This window comes from Euleptes europaea, chromosome 16, assembly GCF_029931775.1.
Source record: "Euleptes europaea isolate rEulEur1 chromosome 16, rEulEur1.hap1, whole genome shotgun sequence".
Classification (NCBI taxonomy): domain Eukaryota; kingdom Metazoa; phylum Chordata; class Lepidosauria; order Squamata; family Sphaerodactylidae; genus Euleptes; species Euleptes europaea.
In genome coordinates, this window is record NC_079327.1 from 32,299,826 (window position 1) to 32,325,460 (window position 25,635).

The following is a 25,635-nucleotide window of genomic DNA, read 5'->3' on the forward strand; positions in this document are numbered from 1 at the left end:
GAAGTTATTTATTCTATTTATAAATCCTCACTGACTCAGATATATATGCATCTTTTCCTCTGTTACTTTCCCATGTTCTTCCTTAGCATTTTCTGTATCTGAACTCAGTGTTGGGATCATTAGGAAGACATCCTATAAAGGTATACAAAAAAACTTTTCTTGAGGTATTAATTAGTTCTGTTCTTGTTGTGTTGCTAGATTAGCAACATTGTGCCTTTTCATATGACTGGGAAGCATTAAGGTTGACATATACGAAACTAAAAAATATTGCTGTTACTTAATTTCCTCTGTTTAAATAATGCATATAAGCTCAGAGGAAAATAGTGATAGTGTGTTTATATGTATAGATATATTAAATATTGAAAGTATGTTCAGAATTTTAGTATTACTACCAATGAATGAACGTTGTGAAGTTTACACGTTGCTTAAAACTGCCCAAGGTAGACATTTTGTAAGATGCTTTATAGAAAACATTCTTAAAAATAGTTATTTTCTAAAGCTGGAATATTTGATTTTATTGTGTTCCAAGTTTTAAATTGATTTTGGTCTATTAACCACAATAAATGAACGAATTGTGTTCCAAGAAGAAAAGTATTTCAAACATGGAAAGTCAAAAGAGGCTTGTTTTTAAGCATCGGGACCAAAGGACTTGCTGTAAACATATGTCCAAAATACCCCAAAGAGCTTACTACCACTTCCTACAGGAGAGCAACTACGCCACACGTTGACTGCCAACATTTACTTGCCCAAGACTTGCATCTTGCAGTGAGCACTTAATGGATTGGACTGCTAACCACGTCAATATTGATGTCGGCTTTCAGAGGGGGAACTATCTTCAAATTGTTCAGTAACTAATGTTTCTCAATTCTCAGCGCAAAGTAAAAGCATTAACTACCACAGTTTTTAAAAGATCACAACTTCAACTTAATATACAGGAACTGACAGGAAGGTGATTCATTGGAAGCCTCCAAATTTTAACTAATATGTACAATGCCGAGCTGCCTTTGGAGAATATAGTGCGGTGAGTACACATTTATATCCCTATTTAAGCGTTAGATTGGTACTTTATATGTTTAAAAGTGCACTTTCCCCAATTATTTTAGAGAGAAATCCAGCAATAATCACATATAAAATTGGTAGTACTTCTGAACAAGGATTATTGTATGATAAAGGTTTTTGGCATATTCTGGGGATGGAGTAGGGGTCACTGGGGGTGTGGGGGGAGGACTAGATGACTCTGGTGGCCCCTTCCAACTCTATGATTCTATGATATGGAGTCTACGTCTAGCAGCTAGGTACAAGATATCCTCAGAATACGGCATCTCCAGTTGGAGAGTGCTTAAGCAGTTACAAATCAATTTTGAGATGTGTAGAAATATGGAGGTAGTTTTGGTTGAACCTCCAAAAAACCAAAAGAAGATGGGGGAGGACTTCCAATGGAAGAACAACTGGATTTCAGTGCTCTGCCTGTGTGGTTGTTCTGCAGCTCTCAATGTGGCCTTCAGAGGAGCTTTGAAGTAGATTCTAATTACTGGGTAATTGTGTAGGTATAACTTTCTGTATAGCTTGAGCAGTGCTGAGGAGTGATGACATTGAAAGGCCGAATTGCAGTGCCTAGAAACAGTTTTCTCTCTAAAGGCACGATGACAAAGTTCCTGAAGCGACTACTCTATCTGACCTCAGCAATACTACATAAAGACGTCTCTATGGATTCTCAGTGGTTTAATCTTACTTTAGTAACAGAAGTATGTATCATTATTTCTTTTCTCACACAGGTGTTCTGGAACTCGTTCAGACAAGCCCAGTTGAGGTATTCCAACTGCTCTGTACGCTGTTGCTACTGATCTATAAATCAGAATTACTGAAGCTGTTTATGCACATGCAATATAGAAAGAAAATTATCAAAACTCTAAGTCAAAGCTAATTTTTTTATATATAGGGCAAGATCACTTTTCTTCCTGGTGTTATATTCACTGTAAAATTTTGTGATAATGCTGCATACTGTTTTCGGAAAGTACTCTTGCCTTTTTAAAGTATTTCTTATGAGGCTCCCATCCATATATCTAACCAAGTGTAGAAATAGTTTTGATTCTTCCAAAAAAAGACCCCCCCAATACAGCAAAATCTACGTTACCTCTTTAAAGTAGCAATTTGAAGAACAGAATCTGTACTACGTGAATGTCCATTTTCATGACATTATCTAATTTCTCTAGTACGTTTTACAACTCAATAAAGGTTACATAATGTTTGCACTTTAACAGAATCTGTGTGGACACACACAGAAATGAAAAATGCTTAATGTTATGATGGGTCTCAGAGGTAAGATACAGGGCTGTTACTAGAGTTCAACACTGTTATTTACACTAACCTATTTATTTAAATGAATTATAAAAATTTTTGAAAGTTGGTATTTTGTATAGCCACAGTTAAAAAGATGGGTTATATTCTAGTGACTTTTCCAATGGAAAAAGAAAGATCATGGGATTTACCTTGGTAAAAGCCAGAGGACAGGAACTGCAGGAAGAGAGAGAACTGAGTGAGACCAAGCTGGTAGCATACAACCCATAGACATCTGGAAAACTGGGCTAAAACTAATAAAATGCATTTTAACCAAGATAAATGTAAAGTTCTTCATTTAGGTAGGAAAAATGAAATGCATAATTATAGGATGGGGGAGACTTGTCTTGGCAGTACAGTGTGTGAAAAGGATCTTGGGGTCTTACACTGAACATGAGTCAGCAGTGTGACGTAGCTAAAAAGGCAAATGCGATTTTAGGCTGTATAAACAGAAGTATAGTGTCCAGACCACGTGCAGTGATGGTATCGTTTTACTCTGCTCTGGCTAGATCTCAACTAGAATATTGTGTTCAGTTTTGGGCACTACAATTTAAGCTGGAATGTGTCCAGAGGAGGGCAACAAAGATGGTGAGAGGTCACTGTGGGTGTGGGGGAAAGTAGTTGTGAATGTCCTGCATTGTGCAGGGGTTGGACTAGATGACCCTGGTGGTTCCTTCCAACTTTGATTCTGCAGTGCAGCTTTCATAATTCGGAACTGCAAGTGTCTTCTAGAGTTTAGTTTCCTTAATTGCTTGTTATCTCCTTCCTCATTTTTGAAACGTCAATCCAAAATGTATGCATAATCCAGCATTGAGGGACTCTTAAGAGGCCAAAATCAATCAATTGCAAGCACTGTTAATATGTATGAACTTGCATAGTCTTTGAGCTTCCCATAGCATCACTTAATAGGTCTAAAATGTTATACCATATCTACAAATATTACACCTGAATTTTTTCTCTGCTTTGACTATTAAAGCATTTTTCAGAGACAATATAAAAATCATAAGTATAAAGAAAGCAAAGTGTGTTGAGCCACGCCGGCGGCCAGGACAAAAATCTCCAGGAGGCTGGCGAAGGCCTCTGCTGGCACAAGGGCCCACAGCGCTGGCGTGCAGGGCCAGATGCCGGTCGCTGCTGCGGTGGCGACCCGGGAGGCATTCCCCAGGAGTTGGGGGGCAGGGCCACTGTTAAGCGGCCTCTTAAGCCGTTATGGCTTGGGTACGCCCCTTTTTATTTTTGCAACCCTATGCAGGTTGCTGGGCCAAAACCTCCTTAGGAGGCAGCGCCGCTGCGTTGCCTCCTAAGCCCAGCACAGGCATTCCGCTTAGGAATGCACTGTTAATCTGTGGAAATCTAAGCATGATCATTAAAAACTCCTGAGAAGATTTATGAAGCTGCTGCTGTTCCTACTGTTAGGTGAATTCGGTGTAACCACAGGTTCATTTCCACAATTACAATCAAGTACTAAACAGAACTTCATATAGATTCTCCCACTGCAAAGGTAAACTTCCAGTTCCATATTTTTAACTTGGGGTGAATGCTCACACAAAAGGCTGGGAGAAGGGGCTAACCTCACACCACTGACCACAGGAAACTACCACAACCACTTGTTCAGCCCAGCTTTCCAAGTTCTCAAACTACTATTTAATCTCTCCTTTGGAGATTGTCCGTAGAAGGGCTAAAGTACTTGAAACAGAGCAATATGATTGCTATGAGAACTGTTCTTCATTCTACACAACTACATTTTAAAAAACAGTTTTCTGGAGCCTCCACTACTCGCTAATAGATCTCTGTGCAATTATAGCACCCCATATCCACCTATACTAAATCTAGAGGATTTTACATTTGACCTCTCAGACAATGGTAGCCTCAGATCTTTACATGCAAATTAACAAAAAGGGTAAGTAGCACAAAGGCTGTACAGTAAATTCCACGTGGGTTTGAAATCCAAATATAAGAAATACTTCCAACAGTAACAACTTCTGCCCAAGAATGCTGTTCGTGTAACTCCCATGAGCAATTATCAAGAATAATACACGTACTTAAGCTGGAAGGCTGCAAACTTGCTAAGCAAGTGGTGAAATACTGAATCTTACTAGGCAGTAAAGCAACCTACTACTATATGGCCACCCCATACAAGTTCCATGCAAGCTACCTCAGTCATAGGCTAATGTCAACCAGGAGCTTGTGTTGTAATGCTAGATTCAGATTCCTTATCTACCAGAAAAAGCAGTATTTAATACAGCACAAATAGCATCTTCATTGCAAGCAATAATACAGTCAACTATACAAAAGTCAAACAGTCATAATCCAAGTAAAGTGTTCCCATCTGAGTCTTATTTCGAGGTCTTTGTCTCTGAAGGGTTTTCACCGGTGTCCAGTGTTTTGAGCAATCGAAAAAGGCCAGCTGCTTCTCTTATCCGACTGAATTCAATACAAAAGGCCTGTACCTCTATAAATAAGTCCTGTACATTAATGATTTTATTCCGGATCAAGGACTGTAGAAAGACGCAAACAAGACGTACCAATCGGTTCTGGAGGGGGGGGAATAAGCTATATTGTAAACAGGATTCTAATTTCACCCAATAAGCAGGTGAAGAATACATGTGATCTTATTAGATAAACACGACGTTTACTTAATACAGTTCAGTAAAACTTACCGCATTCTACATTTTATTCCAGCAACTAATGGATACTTTAATACAATATGTTCTGTAATTGCTGGAATATCTATTTCACCGGTCCAGCAGAAAGAAAAATAATCAGTTCTCCAAGGGATTTCCTGAAGCTAGAGGCCAAAAACAAAACGCTTGAACAGAACTATTTTAATGTGTGTGTGTTAACTGCCGTCAAGTTGCTTCCAACTTATGGTGACCTTATGAATTAATGACCTCCCAAATGTCCTATTGTTAACAGCTCAGGCTAATTTAACAGGGTGGAATTAAAGCCTGGAAAAAACTTCAAATTCCTAAGAGCAAAGGTTGTATATCCATGCTTCTTCAAACCCTATATGACTTCTTTCTGTACCAGCTAGGGCAGGGGTGTCGAACTAATTTGTTATAAGGGCCGGATACGGTATAAATGTCACTTTTTCAGGCTGGGCCATGCGTACCATAAAATTTAATGCCAGGTACTAGAGATACAAATTTTACAGAAGACACAGGCAAAGCCAATTAATTTTTTTTCTTTTTTTAAAACTTAAAATACAAACATGCTTAACACAGTAACACTCTTACAGTATTTTATTTAACAGTCTTTGATCATGAATACCTTGGGATGGGGGGGGAGGATAGCTGGCCACATAAGAGCTCTCAAAAGGCCAAATCTGACCCCTGGGCCTTATGTTTGACAACCCTGATCTAAGGCCTAGCTTTTCTTCAGTAGCCAGGATGCAATGGTTTCTCTTTTCAATAAACTCATAAATACTTACTTGCATGTACTTGTCCTTAATCTGCTCACAAGTAGAAATACAATTGGAGATATAAAGGTGAATAAATTCTGGAGGAAGATCAACTGCTGTTGTAAGCCTGTTGAATATATAATAGTTCATTAAGCCTGTTAAATATATAATAGTTCATTTTCCTTATTTGCCCCAGATCTAAACAGCTCATTAAGCCAAAGTCATAAACTTTTTTTACAAATACACATGTAAACAGCATCTAAATGGGCAGCTTAATATCAATCTACATTGTATGGAAGGCAAAAATCAAGAATACAACTAAATATGGGTAAAAAGGAAGAATCATCCCCTCATTTCTTTTCTGTACACAGATGCTGTTATCTCTCTGCTCCCCATGTGGAGAAGTTGTCCACGCTGCAGTGCTGTTCACAAATGCAGCTATTCACTTATATGGGAGAAATCAAAGAGGACCACTATTGAGGTAGGGACTGAACCTCCCCTTTGCGACTCCAGTACCTGTAATGAATACTGGGTTTCGCCCCCTTAGTTGGATCTCAGGTTGCAGTCTGCTTTATCCTGTAGAGTTCTATGAACTGGTCTCTGTCTTTCATCTGCATATGTATTCACCCCAGTATTATTTCTTGGAATGACAAACATGATGGAATTCTAGAAACTGAGTTTCTAAATATTAAAATCAAGTTCTTTAAAAAAAAATGCCAAAAGAAATTATTTCAATTAGACATGCACTTACCGATTTACAACTTCCATTGAATGGAGAGACATGTCCATGTTGACCAAGACTGAAAAGTACTCTGTTATTTGACTTGACTGCATTAGTTTAAGCAGCATTTCTATAGCAACTAAAGGATTATTTTCCACTAAGTCAGGCAGTTTGGCAGGAGTGAGGCCAATGTGGTAAACAAGTTTGGGGTCTTTCTCCAACTCCCCAAGGAGCTGCAAAAAAAAACAAAAAAAACGACCCTAAGTATGATAAGGTAAACACAGGTATCCTGCTCTTAAGATATCATTTTGTCTTTTAAGCAAAGATCTCCTGCACTTTGACAACACTGCTTCTATAATATTCTGTAAGTAGCCTGCAAAAGCATTATCTACCTTCTCTGCTTGTATCAGGAGACTTGTGGCTGGGATAGTTAGGTTGTTCTTCCCATGTCATGCCCCTTCACTGCCTACATGGCATGCATGCAAGGCCTTGTCCAGTTGCACAAGGATGGCTAGACTACTCCAGTCCCTTGTAGTGGCTCCTAGAACAGATCTTCTGGCTACCACTTAACTAGCATTTTATTCATCCCAAAAAACCCCTAATCCTATGCATGTTTACCTGCGGTTATCCCACCCAGTGTACCATGATATGCATTCAAGTAAAATAGCTCATAGGAGATGAATTTTAAACAGCCCCCAGAGGGTTAAAAGAAGTTAAGTTTTAATCCGAAGGGAATTTCTGTAGCAATTTGGATGCTTTCGACTTTGATGCAGCAGCCAAGACAAATCTGGTACAGCAATACCTAGATCAAAGATAGGTTTGATCAATCAAAAGACTACAGATTAGTTTTTAAGACAGTTCAGAAAAAAACTTTAATTTCAAGGCAGAGCAGTTCTCCCTGAAGGGCCCCATCAGACTCCTTTAATCACCACCTATTGTTCAATCACCATCTTGCTGACTCACATACCCTGTTTTATTAGCTACGCCCCAAGATGATTAACTATAATATAAGGGTGGAGATTTTACCACTGCTATATATTTAGGGCTAGTCTGCCAGACAGCCATGGCTCTGTGAGAAAGAGAGCCACAATAACAAAAGGTGAAAAAAGGACAAGAGAGGCAAGTGAATTCAGTAACAAGGGAAGGAAGCCAGGACACTAGTCTCTGTTCCTATCATCATAGGACTTTGCTTAGGATAAGTAAAAGGTAAAGGTCCCCTGTGCAAGCACGGGGTCATTTGTGACCCATGGGGTGACGTCACATCCCGACGTTTCCAAGGCAGACTTTGTTTACGGGGTGCTTTGCCAGTGCCTTCCCGTCATCTTCCCTTTACCCCCAGCAAGCTGGGTACTCATTTTACCGACCTCAGAAGGATGGAAGGCTGAGTCAACCTTGAGCCAGCTACCTGAAACTGACTTCCGTCAGGATCGGACTCAGGTCGTGAGCAGAGCTTGGACTGCAGTACTGCAGCTTACCACTCTGCGCCACGGGGCTCCTTTGCTTAGGATAAAAGGCATTAAAAGACAAAAGCAGTCATGGAAGGAGAAAGTAGGGGGATGTTATACAGTGTTCTCTGAAAAACTATCTGCCTACTTACAAGACTCAGAATAGGTTTGTATCCTTGAGGTTGCTCATCTGAGAATATGCCCTAGATACCTCCCTACACACTCCAAAGAACGTGGGAAAATACATCAGAAGACAAACAAGCTAACCAATGTACATACCTGTGTTTGTTGTGGTGATGACAACGGGCTTTTGAAAGCTTTGGCCATGATTCGCTTGATCTCCACTCCAGCACTATTTTTAACACACATTGATTTGTCCCATTGAATTGCATGGTCAGGCTCTATAGGGTTTAGCCAAGCTAGTTCATCCTCACAAATATGGAGTGGAGGTGGTGGCCGGATAAACTCAGGCCGAAAGTGACCTGAAAAATATCCATAACCACAAAATTGAAAGGAAATTACAAAGAGGATTTCATCAAAATCAACCACACTATGAACTTTAACAAGTCCATGCAGTATATCCTTCCAGGCTCTGGCCATGTTAAGAGCACGGGGTATGGAACACTGATCACTCTAGTCACATTTCCATGCAACCATTCAGAACACATAAGGAAATGCTGTCAGACTCTGTGCTCTATTATGATCATAATGTATAATTGCAAGAACTGAGGTTAAACATCCTTCAGTTTCCAGTACCTTTCAAGATAATGGTTAAAGTACCATAAAACATACAAAGCCATTTTTATATGTTCAACAGAATGCTCAGCTTGAATCAAAATCTCAGAGGAGAATCGGGAACATTAGGAAATAGAATGAAATCCATTTAGAAATTCATATAAACCAGTCTTATATATAAAGTGCAGGGGAGAAACCTAGAAGAGACTAAGATCTGGCCAAGTTTGATTCTCCTCTGCTCACAGGTAATTAAGGCCTGGGTATGGATTGACTCTATAGAGGAAGATACAGCCCTCAGTCTCCAAGACCTGAGCAAGGATGTTAACAATAGGACATTTTGAAGGATATTAATTCATAGGGCTGCCATAAGGCAGAAGCGACTTGATGATACTTAGCACGTACACACGCCCAAAAGGCATAAACCGTTGCATACAAGCCCGAAGGGCCCTTGCTCTTAGCCTAAGGGTCACACTCTAGAGCTGGGTGGATGATCGGGCAAAGAAAGAGGGAGAAGAACAAGCTCTTCTCCCCATTTTCCTGATTTTAAAAAAATTTGTAACCCATGAATATGAATTGTAATCCTATGAATAGTTCCATTAAATGCCTCTGTGAAGTGTGATGAAACTTACAAAAGAGTGTATCTAGATCAGGGGTCCTCAAACTACGGCCCGCGGGCCGGATCCGGCCCGTCAGGGTCCTGAACCCGGCCCCTTTAAAAGAGTGCAGCCGCAAGGTACTTCCTCCCAGCTCCCTACACACGGGAGGGAAGAGGGAAGAGAGACAAGCTGCGAGGATGCAGGTCCAGCCGCCTCCCTGCTCTGTGCCGCCCCGGGGCTGCTGGGCCGCCACTCCCGGTGGGCGGGATGCAGGCGGGCGCTTGCCAGGTGCTGTGGCGCCAGGTTGGGGCATGCTGGCAGCGGCGGCTGCTGCTGGGCGTGGGCGAGCACGGCCGCAGAGGGCCGGGCGGGCTGGGGTGCGCTGCACAAGAGCTTCAGCTTCCGCCTGCGGCAGGGCCAGGAGCTGCCACGCTTGGGCTCGGGGCTCCTGCGCATGGCCGCACCTGCAGCGAGGGAGCCGCTGCTGCCGCCGCCTGCCTGCACGCCTTCCCCAGCAAGCGCGACCTGCTCTGCCCGATGGCCCGGACGCCGGGCCCCAGCGGCAGGGTGGCCTCTAGTGACTGCTGGCCGGCCGGCTCCGGCACCAGGAGCGCACCTCGCCCAAGGCCTTCGTCCTTGCCGAGCCCCGCGAAGCCCGCCGAGCGCCCCCCCCCCCAGGGGAGAAAACACTTTTCAGGTCAGGAAAGGCCTCGCCCTGCGGAGCTTTCCCCCTCTCGGCCTGTTGGGGGGGGGAACACTTTTCAGACTCCCGTTTCCAGCCCTCAACGTGCCTGGGGAGCGGTTTTGCAAGGGGGTGGGGTGGGCTGGAGCATTCAGATCTTTGAGGAGAGGGAGGGAGAGTTGTGTTCGTGCGCATGCATGCGGACTGTGTTTTGACGATGCTTCCTGGCGTGCCTTCACAACTGCCTTGCAGGGTTGGTTATATGGTTTCTGAAAAGGGAGCTGAAGTTGCAGGGGGAGACCGACTTGCCCAGAATCCTGAGGTGGAATTCATCCCCTCCCCTTGGTCTGAGTTCACACCCATCTTCAGATGCGAACCTCAGAGGGCAGCCTGTGTGCCCGCTTCCTGCTTGTCCCATGCCATGCCATGCTATGGGAGGCATCTGAAGGAACTCCTTTCTGTGCCAGTCCTGCCCCAGGCCCCTTGTGCCAGAAAGAGTGACCTCGCCCCCTCCTCCTACTCCAGGATCGGTGCCAGGGCAAAGGGGCCGCCATGAGCAGCTTGTTGTTAACTGACTTCTCGCGGTCCTCAGGAACTCCCTGCCTTCTTTCTGGGAAAGCAGGATGGGGGGGGGCAGCTGGTGTCTTGGACTGAGCCCTTGGATAACCGCTCTGACCGCCATGCTGGGCCTGGGGGTTGCCCTCCTGGGGCAGGGGTAGAGCAAGCCGGAGGGTCGCTTTACGCCGCCTTCTCTGGGATGGTCCGTCAGAGTCAGCCTCGTCCACTCAGACTGGCAGCTGCTCTCTGGGGTCTCAGGCCTCAGAGGTCTTTCTTGTCACCTCCTCCCTGCCCTTTTAGCCAAAGATGCTGCCAGGGGTTAGCCCTAGGACCCTCAGCACGCCCAGCCGAAACTCTTCCGCTAAGCCTCTGTGGAGATTTCAGAGATTGGTATCTGAAGAAGGGAGCTGTGACTCACGAAAGCTCATTCCCTGCCAGAAATTCTGTTGGTCTCTCAGGTACTGCTGGATTTTTGCTCTTTTATAGGGCTACAGAGATTTCAGGGTGGCGCCCCTGGTCCCCCTCAGTACTGCCTACTCAGGCTGGCGGTGGCTCTCCAGGGTCTTGGGCAGAGGTCTTCCACATCAAAGATTCAAAACACATTCAAAGATTCCACATTCAAAGATTCAAAACAGATAAAAGGAAGTATTTTTTCATACAACACATAGTTAAATGGTGGAACTCCCTGCCCCAGGATGTGATGATGGCTGCCAGCTTGGAGGGCTTTAAGAGGGGAGTGGACATATTCATGGAGGAGAGGGGTATTCAAGGCTATTAGTTAGAATGGACTTGTATCACTTGCTATGACTAGCAGTGACAAATATGGAACCGGATATTGACCATCTCATTATCCAAAAGCAGGCCCATACTTCCCATTGAAATATTATAAGTTTATGTTGGTTAAAATGGTTCTTCATTTTAAATATTACATTGTTTCTCTTATTTTTTGTGCACTACAAATAAAATATGTGCAGTGTGAATAGGAATTTGTTCATATTTTTTTCAAACTATAGTCCGGCCCCCAACAGTGTTTGAGGGACAGTGAACTGGCCCCCTGCTTAAAAAGTTTGAGGACCCCTGATCTAGATCAATAGCTTTGAAGGCAGAGTCTGGTTCATTCTGTCCTTAGAATCAAACACAACAATTCCTGATGCAGCTCCTTTTGCCCTATTCACTAGATAAATGTTGCTAATAAGTAACAAAAAGTCCATACGCTTATGCATCCTTACTGGATTAAATGAAATTTACTTCCTAATAAACAAGTTTAGGACTTGTCTGGAAGTATTTGCATTCTCTTAAGATTTTGGCTATTTTGCCAAGGACATATATAAACCACAACTCATATTTGAGATGCGTTTCAGTCTGAGAAGGAACTTGAAATTCTATGGTCATACACAAATTGATAGAAGTGACACATGCTATTTCACAGCGTTCTTCATTTCATAGAACACTAACCTTCAACTCCTAGAGATAACAAAATACGAAAGGGCTGTGTTAAGACAGCTATTCAGGAGAGCTTTTGACATGGTTGCCTAATTCGTAATTATGTATGTCAAGTTTTCACAGGTTTTTAATTGTATATTAGGGAGGGAAAGCAGCATGGTATAGCCCAATCTCATCAAATCTCAGAAGCTAAGCAGGGTTGGCATTTGGATGGTAGACCAAGGAATATCAAGGATGCTATGCAGAGGAAGGCACTGGCAACCTACCTCTGTTAGTCTCTTGCCTTGAAAATCCCATAAGGGGTTGCCATATGTCAGCTGCGACTTTACAGCACTTTACATACACACAATTGCATATTGTTTTTATTATCATTGTAACCCACCTCATCTCTGGTTTCAGAAAAAGGTGGGCTAAAATGTGCTAAATAAATAAATTTTCATAACTTGAAAGTTTAGCAGGCCACCAGCCTCTGGACAAGAACAGAAGACATCAACCAAAACTACTTCTCAAACAATGCTAATACTGCTCTGAACAAAGCTTTATAGCTTCTGCATAGCAATTCAAGTGGTTTTTAGTTTTAGCACTAGTTATACTAACAGAGAAAAAAATACAACTGATCATATGGGTATTAAGTCCTAAATCGGTGAAAAAATACCAAAAAAATGCATACTTTCAATAGGTGGTTTTGGTCCACTCACTAGAGCTTCAGTGATCTGGGAGGCAACAGAGCTGTCAAAACCAGAATTGGAAGAATCCGGGTCAGGGTCACTGAGAATACTTGGGAAACTAGCTTTACTCTGTGTCGGAAGTTCAGACTGACGCTCTGAGGAGAAAAACAATTCAACTCAATTTCAATGAACACAAAATCCTGAGAAAATTAGCAGTCATAAAAAAAAACCAGGACAAACATTATTCACCAATCCATACCTCTGCCTAACTGCAGAAAATGATGGGGGGAATTGGGATGCCCACTCTAAGGGTGAGATGAGCAAGTTACCTGCCTGCCTCTGAGGAGTGTGATTTCCCACTTCCTAACTGCTCTATTGTCATGACCTCCCCCTCCCTCTTTAAAGACAGATTTAAAACCATTAATTCTTACCAATGAGGCTCAGTCAACATGGATGAAGTCATAACTCAAGTCTTTCGAAAGTTTGGATTAAACAGATACCAGGAACAGTGAGCCCGTGGCTCAGAGTGGTAAACTGCAGTACTTAAGTCCAAGCTCTGCTCACGACCTGAGTTGGATCCCAACGGAAGTCGGTTTCAGTTAGCCGGCTCAAGGTTGACTCAGCCTTCCATCCTTCCAAGGTCGGTCAAATGAGTACCCAGCTTGCTGGGGGTAAAGGGAAGATGACTGGGGAAGGCACTGGCAAACCACCCCGTAAAAAAAGTCTGCCTAGTAAACGTCGGGATGTAACGTCACCCCATGGGTCAGTAATGACCCGGTGCTTGCACAGGGGACCTTTACCTTTATGAACTTTTGACCACAGACTCTTACCACCTGGAGCTAATTTAAGTTACTTGGAAGCATCTCCCATTTTATTTCAGTGGAACACGCTTCTGGGTTATGCAGTCAGGATGAGACAGAATGAAGACACGTCCTGCACTCGAGTTGTAAGAGAGGCTTGCCTGTGACTGGCACAAATACAGCTTGTTTTAGTGCTTGCACAGTCACCTCGCTTCTCCCCATCTTATCACTCATGGGGTGCCACTGCAGGCTTCAGGTTTGGGAAACCTGAGTCAAGCTCCAAGTCACATGACTTCCCAGAGCAGGTGCTGAGGCAAATTGGCATTTCCTCCCACCTGGAAAAAAAATACACACCCCACGCTGACAAAATTCTAATCCAATGGTTAAAGGCCTGGAGGGAGGGAGAGGTGTGCCTGCATCCCAGCATCAGAGCAACCTGGAACTTGAGTCAAGATTTCCCAAACTCAGAAGCCTTCAATCCTTCCCCAAGTGGAAGGGGACTGCATCAGCACAGTAACACGCTGTGTTGACACCCATCATGAACAAACCTCTGTTTGTTAAGACATCTGAATATTGAGACATCTGAATGCCGCCTCTAGCTTTTGAAGGTATAGCTTATTATTTTCTGTAATTCTGGAGAAGGAAGGCTACATGAAAAGAAAAATGAAAGCAGACAAAATAAGCTCACATTTAGAGCGACCCTTGATATATGGCATTAGGAGCCAAAAAGTGTACACAGTGTTGGCCTGCTGAAACCCAAACAATGAGTTATAAACTTTATTAATAATTCATTATTTGGTTTACAAATTACAAGTAATTTCAAATATTTACAGTTTAGAAAGGACCTCATTGTCCCAATTTTTTCAACACAGAGAAAAAAGGAAATATAACATGAATTCCGCATGTTTCTTTTAGTTAAGTCCTTCAGTTATCTCAGGCAGCATTCCCCAAGCTGTAGTCTGGGGACTCCGGCAGGGTATGTGAAGGCACTTCAGCAGTTTGCTGATTCTTTGTAAGAATGGAGCACCAGCCTTTCTTGCATGCATCTGGCTAATGTGACAATGCATCCCCCTCAGTTTTCTAGGACTGGAGGCAGGGACTTGCCACATCCAGATAGGCTATGGACAGTTTCCCCCTCCTTCAGAGGGCAGGAACTCATAAGAGCAGTTGCTGCCTGCCTTCACCAAGCTTCAGAGCCCTAGTAAGAAAACATGCTGGCTGGGCACTGAGAAGCAACAACTCAGCCCTAGGGACATGGCTGAATGGTACAATCCTAATATAGTCATAACTATTCTCAGTATAAAACTGAACTGGTGTTCACTCATTTTCTAGCGCAAAGCATTTCAGCATACAAATAAATACATGCTCCTCTATGTCCACAGACAACAACCACCACTTGCGATTTTCAACTGAAAACTTGGAAGTTTACACTTTGTGCATCACTAGTCTCTATTTTTATGAGCAGCTTTAAAAAAATTTCCTGGCCCCTTCCCACCTGTGTCCTTCTGGCTAGAAGTTATTACCCACTAAGGATGTTTCTTGCTGCTCCTGGTGCAGAGGCCCTTCCAATCAAGGGGTAAAATTAGAATTTACATTAGAGCCTTTAAGTTGTGGATGTATAAAATCAGGTAACCTCTGAGACTCAACCTGGGTCTCTGCTTACAGACAATATAAACATTTTACATAAACTTGTTTTTAAAGGAGAGGTCATGTGGTTTTTTTTTTTTTTTTTTTTTTAGAACATCAGGGGATGGAGGCTTTCATGGGGGATGCATAACTTCTTGGGCAGATGTCAACAAAGGAGAATGGGAGGGCCTGGAAGGTCCATGAAACTTTTAAAGCAAAGTGGAGGCCCTGGGTTGCCAAACCACAGATTCAATGATCAAATTAAATTATTTAAAATATTTAAAAGTTATTTCAAAAGCTCACTACCTTGATAAAACGAGACAGTATTGTATCAAAGTTGACTTTAGGAAGGTCAGGCATTTTCCTAGTATAAGTATATTTCACAAATAACATGGCCTACATCAGGGGTGGGGAACCTTTTTTCTGCCAAGGACCATTTGGATATTTAGAACATCATTCGCAGGCCATACAAAATTATCAACTTAAAAAGTAGCCTGCTATATTTGGTCAAACATTTAGCCAAGAGGCACGACCGGAGACGGCTCTGAGTGTCTGCCACACAGAGAGACTCACTTTTGAGCTCTGCTGTCCCCAGCTGGGCCCAAGAGATTCAGGCATGGCAGCATCCTTCTGAGCTAGAGATCTGCCAGGACCCATGTAGGGCCGGACCAAATGATTTCGCGGGCCTTATATGGCCCCCGGGCCTGACATTCCCCACCCCTGGACTACATCTTGCTATGCTGAAAAACCATCTCAATTATGTATTTAATGTTTAATAGGATTACACTAAATTAAAAACACTGCTTGGGATAAATTGAAAACTTAAAAGTCAGGCAGCCCATTCCTGAAGGGGGGGTAGAGAGGAGGCAGCTGGGAGCAGCGCAGTCACGTCGCCTCCACAGAGGTTTTCCAGCCAAAAAAATAAAGGTTAAAAATGCATTTAAAAAAAAAAAACCCTGTGAAATTTCTTCATGGAGTTACACAGGGCTATGCCAGCTATTCTGCTCCACCCCTGAGAAACGCATCCTGATGCCGGCACCCGCTTCCAGGCTTTTGGTGCCCATGCTGCTGAGTTACTCTGCTGCACTGCCGTAAGTGCCCCTGGGCCGGCCTTGGTGCCACTCTATCATGGCACAAAATGGTATGGACACGGCATGGGGTTATGCTAGCTCCTATGCTGCTTCACTCCCCCCCTTCAGGATTGCACGGTAAGGCTATCAAAATTCAGAAATACTCAATCAGGCACATAAGGTTCAGTGTGAGGTCGATTATACTTCCAAAGCTTCATCACGACAACAAGGATAAAACTATGACCCTTCTAAGAGAGGGTAGTGGATGCCATATTTTTGGACCCCTAGTTCTTATCTAAAGAAATAATGTATGAAGAACATGAGACTAAGGATTCTTTAGTTTTTGACTGCACTCATGCCAGGAGACCAAGAGGCAAAAACTTTTCAAAAATGTTTGTATCTTCAGCACTGGCATTAATTGTGGCGATGGTATAAAAAATAATAATTCTACCTGTATGGAGTTTTCATCTGAGCGAACATATGCCTTCGTAATTTGTAGTCTTAATGTAGAAGAAAACTGAAGACATTTCTAAAAAGCACAGAAATATTGTGAGAGGAAAAAAGCTCCATGCTATTCAAAAGAAAATAACTGGAGATGTTTTGTGGAGCAAAATTTTCCCCTCATTTGTCAGTTCCAGGAAGTCTCCTTTGATTACAGAGGGAGTGTTCCAAAAAACAGCGATTCAACTACAGCTAAGTCATTCTTAATCAAAGCAATCTTGTGTATCAGATAAACAGTTTGTACTTACAGGATCTTTGCCAGAATACTTTTCTTTTTTCCATAAGCAACAGATGACACAAATTTGGCAGGCAAGCTCTAAAGTGAAAAGTAACTACAAAACATCTCAATTTTTTGTAAGAACACTCTAGAGGCTCTAAGGATATTTTACAAAAGATTACTAATACATTGATCCCAATATATATTTTACTCAGGACTAAGTCCTACAAAACTCATTGGAACTTACTTTATGTGACCATGCTTAGGATTGCTAAACAGTATTTCTCAGAATTTATATTCCAAGAAACCTGAAATCATAACATCTAAACTATTTTTTGTAAGTATGAAAGATCAGATGAACTGACAGCCTACTTCAAAGGTAAGGTTTTTGTACGGGAAGAAAGCTAATGAACACATGAAAATTCAGCACAATTTACCTCTATGGAATAGGTATCCTATAACCAAACACAAATTCTGATCTGGTGCATTCCATTCCACCTCTCTTAAGTGCCTCCTCCATTTTTATCTCTATTAAAGTCTGGGCTCATCTGTGCTATTAAATAAGGTTCAGTTTCACTACCCCAATGAACTGTTTTTGTTCTGGAAGAAATTCAAACTGAATTTCTGAAGTTCACTACAATGATGTTCAAAACAGGATAATAATTTCAAAAGCTCCAACCATCAATAGGACTCATCTTAAAAATTCTGTCCACATGCCCTCAATCAGGGCCCGGCCTTTTTCAGCCATGGTCCCGGCCTGGTGGAACGTTCTCTCTAGTGAGACCAGGGCCCTGCGGGATCTAGTGCAATTCTGCAGGGCCTGTAAGACTGAGATGTCCCACCAGGCCTAGGGTTGAGGGCAGCAACCCATCCCTTCCCCTTCAATGTATTCGATCAGACCTTTCAATAGGGGACCCTGACCTACTCAATTTTAGCTTCAGAAACTGTTAGTTTTAAATTAGAATTGGAACTTCCAGTTAACTCTTGTTGTTATATGGTGTTTTTCATGGATGTTAGCCGCCCTGAGCCCGGCTTCGACCGGGATATAAGTCCAAAAATAAAATTTTAAAATATATTCTAGGAGTTTTTGTATGAATATCTGCATTACCAGATACTTTCCTTTTCACCTGAGATCAAAGCTATTACCCCCATATGCAGCCTTGGAAAGTTACTAAAAGCTCTAATATTACAGCACAAGTCACCAAGCATCATCCTGTAAGTACAGAGAAAAAGGACACTGTCACTGCTCTACTATCATACAAGCCAAGCTAAAATTATGTAGGAGTTGAGCTGCAGCAGCATTTGCTGGGGCACACTCTTACAGGTAAAGCTGTAATCCAGGGCACAAATACCTGGGAGTCCTATAATGTGATTCACTTGGATAGGGGCATGCTGTAAAGTGCAATAGGGATGAGTAGGATAGAAACTAAACCCAATAGAGCATACTCTGAGAAGAGGCCTGTTGGCACAATCAATTTTTAGTACAATAAGTGTGCACAAACTCCCTTCTTGTACAAAATCCACAGACCTATCATGTGTCTTGATTGGAGGAATATCACATTTTTCTAAGCGCTCAAAGGACATGTTTTGGAATGGAGAGGAACAGCCAAAAAACTTTATCAAGTATATAGAGGCTATAAATAATAATTCTTTATACAAATTGTGTTATTTAATATTAAGAAATAGTAAAATTATGAGGTAAATGTGAGGTGATTTTACTTCTGTAAGGGAAGCAAAGTTATGAAGTAGGCCTCTGAGCACATACTAAGCAGCTTTATGTAACAGGATCTTCAAGATACAGATCAAATGAAGGGAGTCGGGAAGGAAGACTTCAGAGCAAGCCGGCCTCTGTAAGTGCTATCTTAGGGTGCAGCCTAAAGAAAGGGAAGTTATGTATCTAAATTCTATTAGGGGAGAGTACTAGCATAGGGATCCCTACCATCATCACCACCAACAATGACATTGAACAGAACATATTCTATAGAATAAATATCCAACATTATGTTTCAAAACACGTACATATTTGGCTTTTTAATCTCTTCATCTCAGTCTCTGCCTAGTGTACAAGTAACATATAAATAAAAAGGTATGTTTTACATTTACACATAAATGGCAGCAGTAAACAATCTGACAAAAATACACAACACCCTATTCTTCTCATGGTGGAAGTGTGGCTGAGGGGCAGGTCAAGTTAAAAATAAACCATCCTCCAAAGGAAATGATTTTTCTAGATGAACTAATGAATGTCATGGGACACTGGTCATTCAAATGCATTTTTTTAAAAGACCTTTGGTGGTTATACATTCCTCATTATGGAATCTCAAAAACAAAACATTCACAAAGAGCTTAAAAGTAAGGCAAGATATACTACAATCCATTATATTAGCATGAGACAATGACCAGCTCTGGAGTGGGCATATACCGGAACTAAACTGTGACTTGAATACTGGTTTGGATCATGCAAAAAGGCTTGCAGATTTCACTGTGTTTGTTGTTGACGAATGCTACATTAAATTGGTAAGCCTCGTGTGTAAACTGGATTTTCAGATGTTTTAGGAGAAGAGGCACTTTTGAGGTTTGCCCCCTAGATATTCAGAGCCATTACTTTGTTTTGAATGGGAAAATATCTCAACAGCAACTCAGTGCTAGAAACAAAGGGTCAAAGAATTAAAAGCACTCTTCATACACACTTAATCATTCTTCTTGAGCTTAACACAAGTTAAACGAAAGGGCCAATTGTGCACGTAGTCTAAAAGTGAAGACTACAGTGATGTAGGCTATAAATCAGAAAATGTTCTGGAAAAATTCACAATGTACTAAATAAAGCACAGATGTAGCAAACAACAATTTTAAAAAGTATCCCCTGTTAATTTTATGACCTAACAGTAACAAATACTTGATTGTTTTTCCTTATCATATATTCAAGTGCAATATAAAATGTTTTATTCAGACAAAGCTTTGCTAGACTAATACTTGCAAAAATATAAAGACAATATAGCATGTACTTGTTCTGTATTGCTCAAATTTAAGAAAAAAATAAGGCCACTGAAAATGGTTCACACACTAACAGTTCCATCCTAAGCAGAGTTACTCTAGGAAATCAACAGGCCTAAGATTGGAGTAACTCTTCACAGTATTGCAGTGAAATTTTAGCATACCCAAAACATTGTGTATTTTATGTATGCTAGCACACTCTTGCCCTGACCTGGATGGCCCAGGCTAGCCTGATCTCGTCAGATCTCAGAAGGGTCAGCCCTGGTTAGTATTTGGATGGGAAACCACCAAGGAATACCAGGGCTGCTGTGCAGAGGAAGGCACTGGCACACCACCTCTGTTAGTCTCTTGCCTTGAAAACCCCATAAGGGGTCGCCATAAGTCGGCTGCGACTTGACGGCGCTTTACACACACACATACCACAGCACACTCTTACCAAAGAAAGAACTGTTACCACTACTCATGTACCCTTATGGCATCACTTTGCACCCCCCGCCAAACCCGTGCAGAACAAGGACATTGTCTATTTTCCTTCCTTTTCCCCCTCAGGTGGCAGCTGCTCTTGTCTGCAGTCAGTGGGGGAAGAGACCAGAGAAAAAGCAGCTGTGAACTGGAGAAAGAATTATTGTTAAACTCTCTAACTTCCCAAAAATTGTCTCTCAGAAGCTGCATAAAGGGCATACATTGCAGAAGTGCAATATGTTCAGATTCAAGCACACTCTGTAAACACATATTGAATGGTACACGTTAGCTGGTAGATAGCAGGAGAGAGAAGCCATTCATTTCACAGAGAGGGCAAACAAACTTCGTATTTCATTCTGGAGCACTCAGATCTCAGACTTTCTTACCTGCTAAAGCCAGCTGAAGCCCACTTATATCCACTGATTGGCCCATATTTCCCACATCCATTGATGCAATCTGTCGTGGAGTTTTTTTAAACAGCTCTCTAGGTGGGGCCAACATCAGCTGGGAAAGGAAGAACTTTTCTGGTAGTGTTATCGGTGGCAGAAAACCTGGATGCGGCAATTTTATACTCTTAGATGGATTCAACGTTTAACACAATACATACACACAAATGTAAACATGAAGTTGATATAAATTAGCACGGTCACTGCACTAATTAGCAACACAAAGAAAGAAATTTCAGAGGGCAGCAGTGTTGGTCTGCAGTAGAACAGCTGGACTCGAGGCCAGTAGCATCTTCGAGACCAACAACATTTTTGGGGTATAAACTTTCGAGAGTCAAAGCTCCCTTCATCTGATAGGTTTCTCCTTTATATTAAGCAGAGGACAAGCATTTAACTGAGTAGACAGCATGAAGGAAGTTAGGGATTTTTTTAAAACCACTGAACTCTTCCCATGACTATCCCAAAATCATTAAAGAGACATTAAAAGGGCCATTTCTGGTAGTAACATTAAGAACATGCATCATCCTTCTTATATCCCCTCACAATTCTATAAAATAGATATTATTTCCATCAGTCTGCATATTGAGTTGAACTATATAAGTTCCTCCTGAAACACCCAGAGAGTTCATACTCTAGTACGTCTTAAAGTAATTTTACACTGCTTGTGGTAGTCATATGAATGGAATTGATAAAATCATAACCTATTCTTTGGGATTATGAATTTACTGATGGCTTGGAGGCCTTGTGATGTGAATTGGGCATACATGTAAACACTGCATATATAAATGCTGCAGATTCTTCTAAGTTTTGCTCTATATAGCTATCAAGCTATCAGCACGCACACCTCCCCATACCCTGCAAGTACTTATTGGTTTCTCCCAAGTGTACTTAACCACATGCACTTATACACAAAGTAGCAGGTAATGTAACAAACTCACTCAAGCACTGTTCAGAACATGTTTTACTTGATGCTTTATCAAGCAACATACATAAGCAGTGAAGAATAAACATCAGCTAACATGACATGGAAATAGTTTTCAAGATCAAGTCTTTGCTTCCTAAAAAACAAGTCAAAGCCCACACATTACTGTTTCCCCTACAAAACAGGTTCAGGTAAGTTACATGCAAAGTGGCCTAGTTTTCAACTTCAGTAGAATATGAGAGGCTTAGCACGGTACAAGCCATGAAAGCAACCCTTATTTCCCTATACACTTACAGCTGTAGTTCTTTTACCACTGGGTAGGAACCACCATGCACCGCAGGATAAGATGTTCAACAGCTGTTTGCTCAAAACAGCTTAATATTATACCACCTTTAACCATCAGTCTACAACTGTTATAAGAATGGAGAAAGAGGTCTTAAGCCAAACATTACTGATTGTCAGAACTAGGAAGTTAAGAGTAACTGCTCCAGTTTAATCAGTGAAGACTACAAGATGACTAAACTGAGGCTGTCGTAGTACTTTGGGCACATTATGAGAAGACAAGTCACCAGAAAAGACAATCATGCTATGAAAAGTTGAAGGCAGCAGGAAAAGAGGAAGACCCAACAAGAGATGGATCGACTGTATAAAGGAAGCCACGTCCCTCAATTTGCAAGATCTGAGCAAGGCTGTTAAGGATAGGATGTTTTGGAGAACTGATTCATAGGGTCACCCTGAGTCAGAAGCGACTTGACAGCACTTAACACACACACGCAAGAGGCCTGCATTACACTAACCCAGGGATGTCCAATCCTTTGGCTTCCCTGGGCCACAATGGAAGAAGAATTGTCTTGGGCCACACATAAAATAACACTAACGTAACACTAACAGTGTTTTAAGTAAGTTTACGATTTTGCGTTGGGCCGCACTCATAGCCGTCCTGGGTCGCGGGTTGGACAAGTCTGCACTAACCAAATCCATACCATAAAACATATCACGTGTGGGTATCAAAGCTATAACTAAGGAGCAATTTAGCATTGTTTAAAAGGGTTGTGTTATAAAAGAAGCTTTTAAAGTTTTAAAAGATGTGCGGGGGTGGGACACCCGGCCCTATATGATTTCATCTCGACAGGGTGTTTTAATAGAGAAGATGCCTGCGAAACCTCCTCCCAAGCAAATAGTTCCCAAGGCTCCCCCTGCCAGATGGAGTAGGGGTCACTGGGGGGGAGTAGTTTGGAATTTCCTGCATTGTGCAGGGTAGGGTTCCCAGGTCCCTCTTCACCACTGGTGGGAGGTTTTTGGGGTGGAGCTAGTGGAGGGCGGGGTTTGGGGAGGGACTTCAATGCCATAGAGTCCAATGCGCAAAGCGGCCATTTTCTCCAGGGGAACTGATCTCTTATCGGCTGGAGATCGGTTGTATTAGCAGGAGCTCTCCAGCTAGTACCTGGAGGTTCGGAAATCAGCACAAAGTACAAAATTATTATTAGCGATTAAGACAAATTACAACAAGTGTTATACAACAACAACAAATGCTATCCTACTATGATACACCTATACAAAATTCCCTCAATGTCAACCACACAGGTGTACACATATTCTCGATGCTATAGATGCAAATATGCAATTTTTCTTTATGGTGAGGTTGAAAAGTCCGATTCAAGTAGGATATCCAATGAATGGTATAATCCAAAAAGAATGAGCTGGGGGACGGCCGTTTCAAGATGTTTGTTGTTGTATAACACTTGTTGTAATTTGTCTGGATCACTAATAATAATTTAGCAATTTTGCACTTTTGACTGTGCTGATTTCCAGACCTACTAGGTACAGGCATAGCGATGCTCTTATTTGTTTAATCTAGTACCTGGAGGTTGGCAACCCTAGTGCAGGGGGCTGGACTGGATGACCCCGGTGTCCCCTCCCAGCTCTGTGAAGTACCTGAGAGCGGGGGCCTCTCGCTGTCGTCTCCCCCTCCCCCGGCCGGGCCAGGGCCGGCGTTGGAGGCGGCGCGCTCGGGAGGCGCGGGGTTCAGGAGGTGCGCGAAGATGGCGGCGAAGGGGTTGGCGGCCAGGGGCTCGGTGCGGTACATCTCCCACAGCAGGTAGAGAGCGGTGAGGCGCTGCGGGGGGCTGGGCAGGAGGTCGGGCTGCTGCAGGAGCAGCACCAGGACGGAGCCCACGCGGAAGTGCTCGGCCTTGCCGAAGTAGTGGTGGAAGGCGGTGGAGAGGCCCTCGAAGGTGCTCCCTCCGGCCTCCTCCGACACGATGCTCAGCAGGCTCGACAGCTCCTTCGGGGAAAGGCTCATCTTCTCCCCCAGCAGAGGCGAGGGGCTGCTGCTGCTGCCGCCGCCGGGAATCGAACCGGCGCCCTCCGCCGCGCTGCCAGAGTCGGGACTGATGCTAGCTCCGCCCCCGGGCATCCAGCGCCCCGCTTCCGGGTCCCTCACGTGCGCCTCCGCGCGCGCACCTTCCCAACTGCCCCCGCCGCTACTTCTGCGGCCCCCTCCGCCGCGGCCTGATGACGTCATCCTCCCGCGCGCGCATGCGTCAATCGCTTGTTGCCCGCAAGCGCGCGCCAGCCCCTTCCTCCCGCCCTTTTTCCAGCCTTCCACACACACACACACCCTCCTCCTTCTACTTCCAGCTACTGCTAAAGATCATAGTTGCTCAACGGGATTCTCCCCCCCCACTTTTAATTGTCTTTCCTTTTATCCCTTAGAAGCTCCTTGATCCATTGAGCTTGAGCAGCATATATCTAGTGTTGGAGGGATATAAGGACTGAAACAAATCTTGCCACTGACAATGTGCCTTGGGGTCCCTGTCGCTTAGTAAAAAAGGCATTATGTCAGTCACAGAGGCATTGGGTTTGTATATTAAAAGGGGGGAAATATAGTGCGATCGGAGTTCCTCGTAAAAGCGGCCTTCCAAAAGGGCATGGGCTAAGGAGTCAATAGAGCCGGAAGAGCAAGGGCAGATCCTGTCTGAGTAGGGTATATTCAGAATTCTGCCCTGCATTACCATAGCAGGGTTAGCATTCAATCTAGCCGAGCAAAAAGCTCTACAGACGAGTTGTCAGATAATATGTATAGCTGGCTAAATCTCCTGTTATCACACAGTATTTCAACACACAGCCACTTGATAGATAATATGCTTAATAGATAATACGTATAGGCAGGCAGACCACGCAGAGGGGGTATTCCAAAGAACTGGGATGAACGGACTTTTAATTGTCGTAAAGCGGTGATGCTGGGCCAGGGGGGAAGAGTAGTTTCTATGGGAAGAACAGTTTCTTCGTGGTTTCCTGTGCAAAGGGATTGGTCCTTCCCTTTCACACGGGGAGGAGGGATTGGCTGCTTGAAAGGCAGGAAGGGATTGGCTTTTGGTTCCCTCAGGACGGGAAGCACTGGGTTGCTAGGCTGCTCAAGGATTTGTAATCTTTTCGAAACGAGAGTTAAGGGTGAAATTAGAGACCCCCAGCCTGGTGTTCAGAATAGACTGCAAAATTAAGCAACTTCCAGGACACGCAGTACTACTTACTGCTGAGTATACAATAAGAAGTGAGCTGTGGCTCACGAAAGCTCATACCCTACCAGAAAATATTTTTGTTAGTCTTTAAGGTGCTACTAGACTCTTGCCCTTTTCTACTACTGCCGAGTATACAGGCTTATTTCCTAGTACATTTTGTCCCTTCCTTAGGGTTGCCAGCCCTCAGGTACTAGCTGGAGATCTCCAGCTGATAGAGATCAGTTCACCTGGAGAAAATGGCTGCTTTTGCCATTGGACTCTATGGTATTGAAGTCCCTCCCCTCCCCAAATACCGCCCTCCTCAGGCTCCGCCCCAAAAACCTCCCACTGGTGGCAAAAAAGGACCTGGCAACGCTACCCTTTCTTCCCCGTTATTTATGCTTTATTATTGAGACGATAAAATAAACTAGCTTCTTACTATCAGATTAAGCATTCCAATGGTGTAAAGGCAAAGGTCCCCTGTGCAAGCACCGGGTCATCCCTGACCCATG

General features: G+C 43.1%; 1 protein-coding gene and 1 non-coding gene across 2 annotated transcripts; one reads left to right on the forward strand and one right to left on the reverse strand.

Annotated features, from left to right (window-relative positions):
• The first annotated feature begins 1,575 nt into the window (after nt 1-1,575).
• Nucleotides 1,576-1,684, forward strand: LOC130488531 (small nucleolar RNA SNORD89). The gene has a single exon (XR_008933822.1). It is a non-coding gene; the product is annotated as a small nucleolar RNA SNORD89 (small nucleolar RNA).
• Nucleotides 1,685-4,670: 2,986 nt separating this feature from the next.
• CNOT11 (CCR4-NOT transcription complex subunit 11) lies at nt 4,671-24,039 on the reverse strand. Its single transcript, XM_056861834.1, has 7 exons — nt 23,559-24,039; nt 20,642-20,806; nt 12,588-12,740; nt 8,183-8,385; nt 6,489-6,691; nt 5,768-5,864; nt 4,671-4,871 (listed from the first exon to the last, which is right to left on the reverse strand). Exons 1-7 carry the CDS (start codon nt 24,037-24,039, stop codon nt 4,674-4,676), a joined length of 1,500 nt encoding a protein of 499 aa, XP_056717812.1. The 3' UTR covers nt 4,671-4,673.
• Between the last annotated feature and the right edge of the window lie 1,596 nt (nt 24,040-25,635).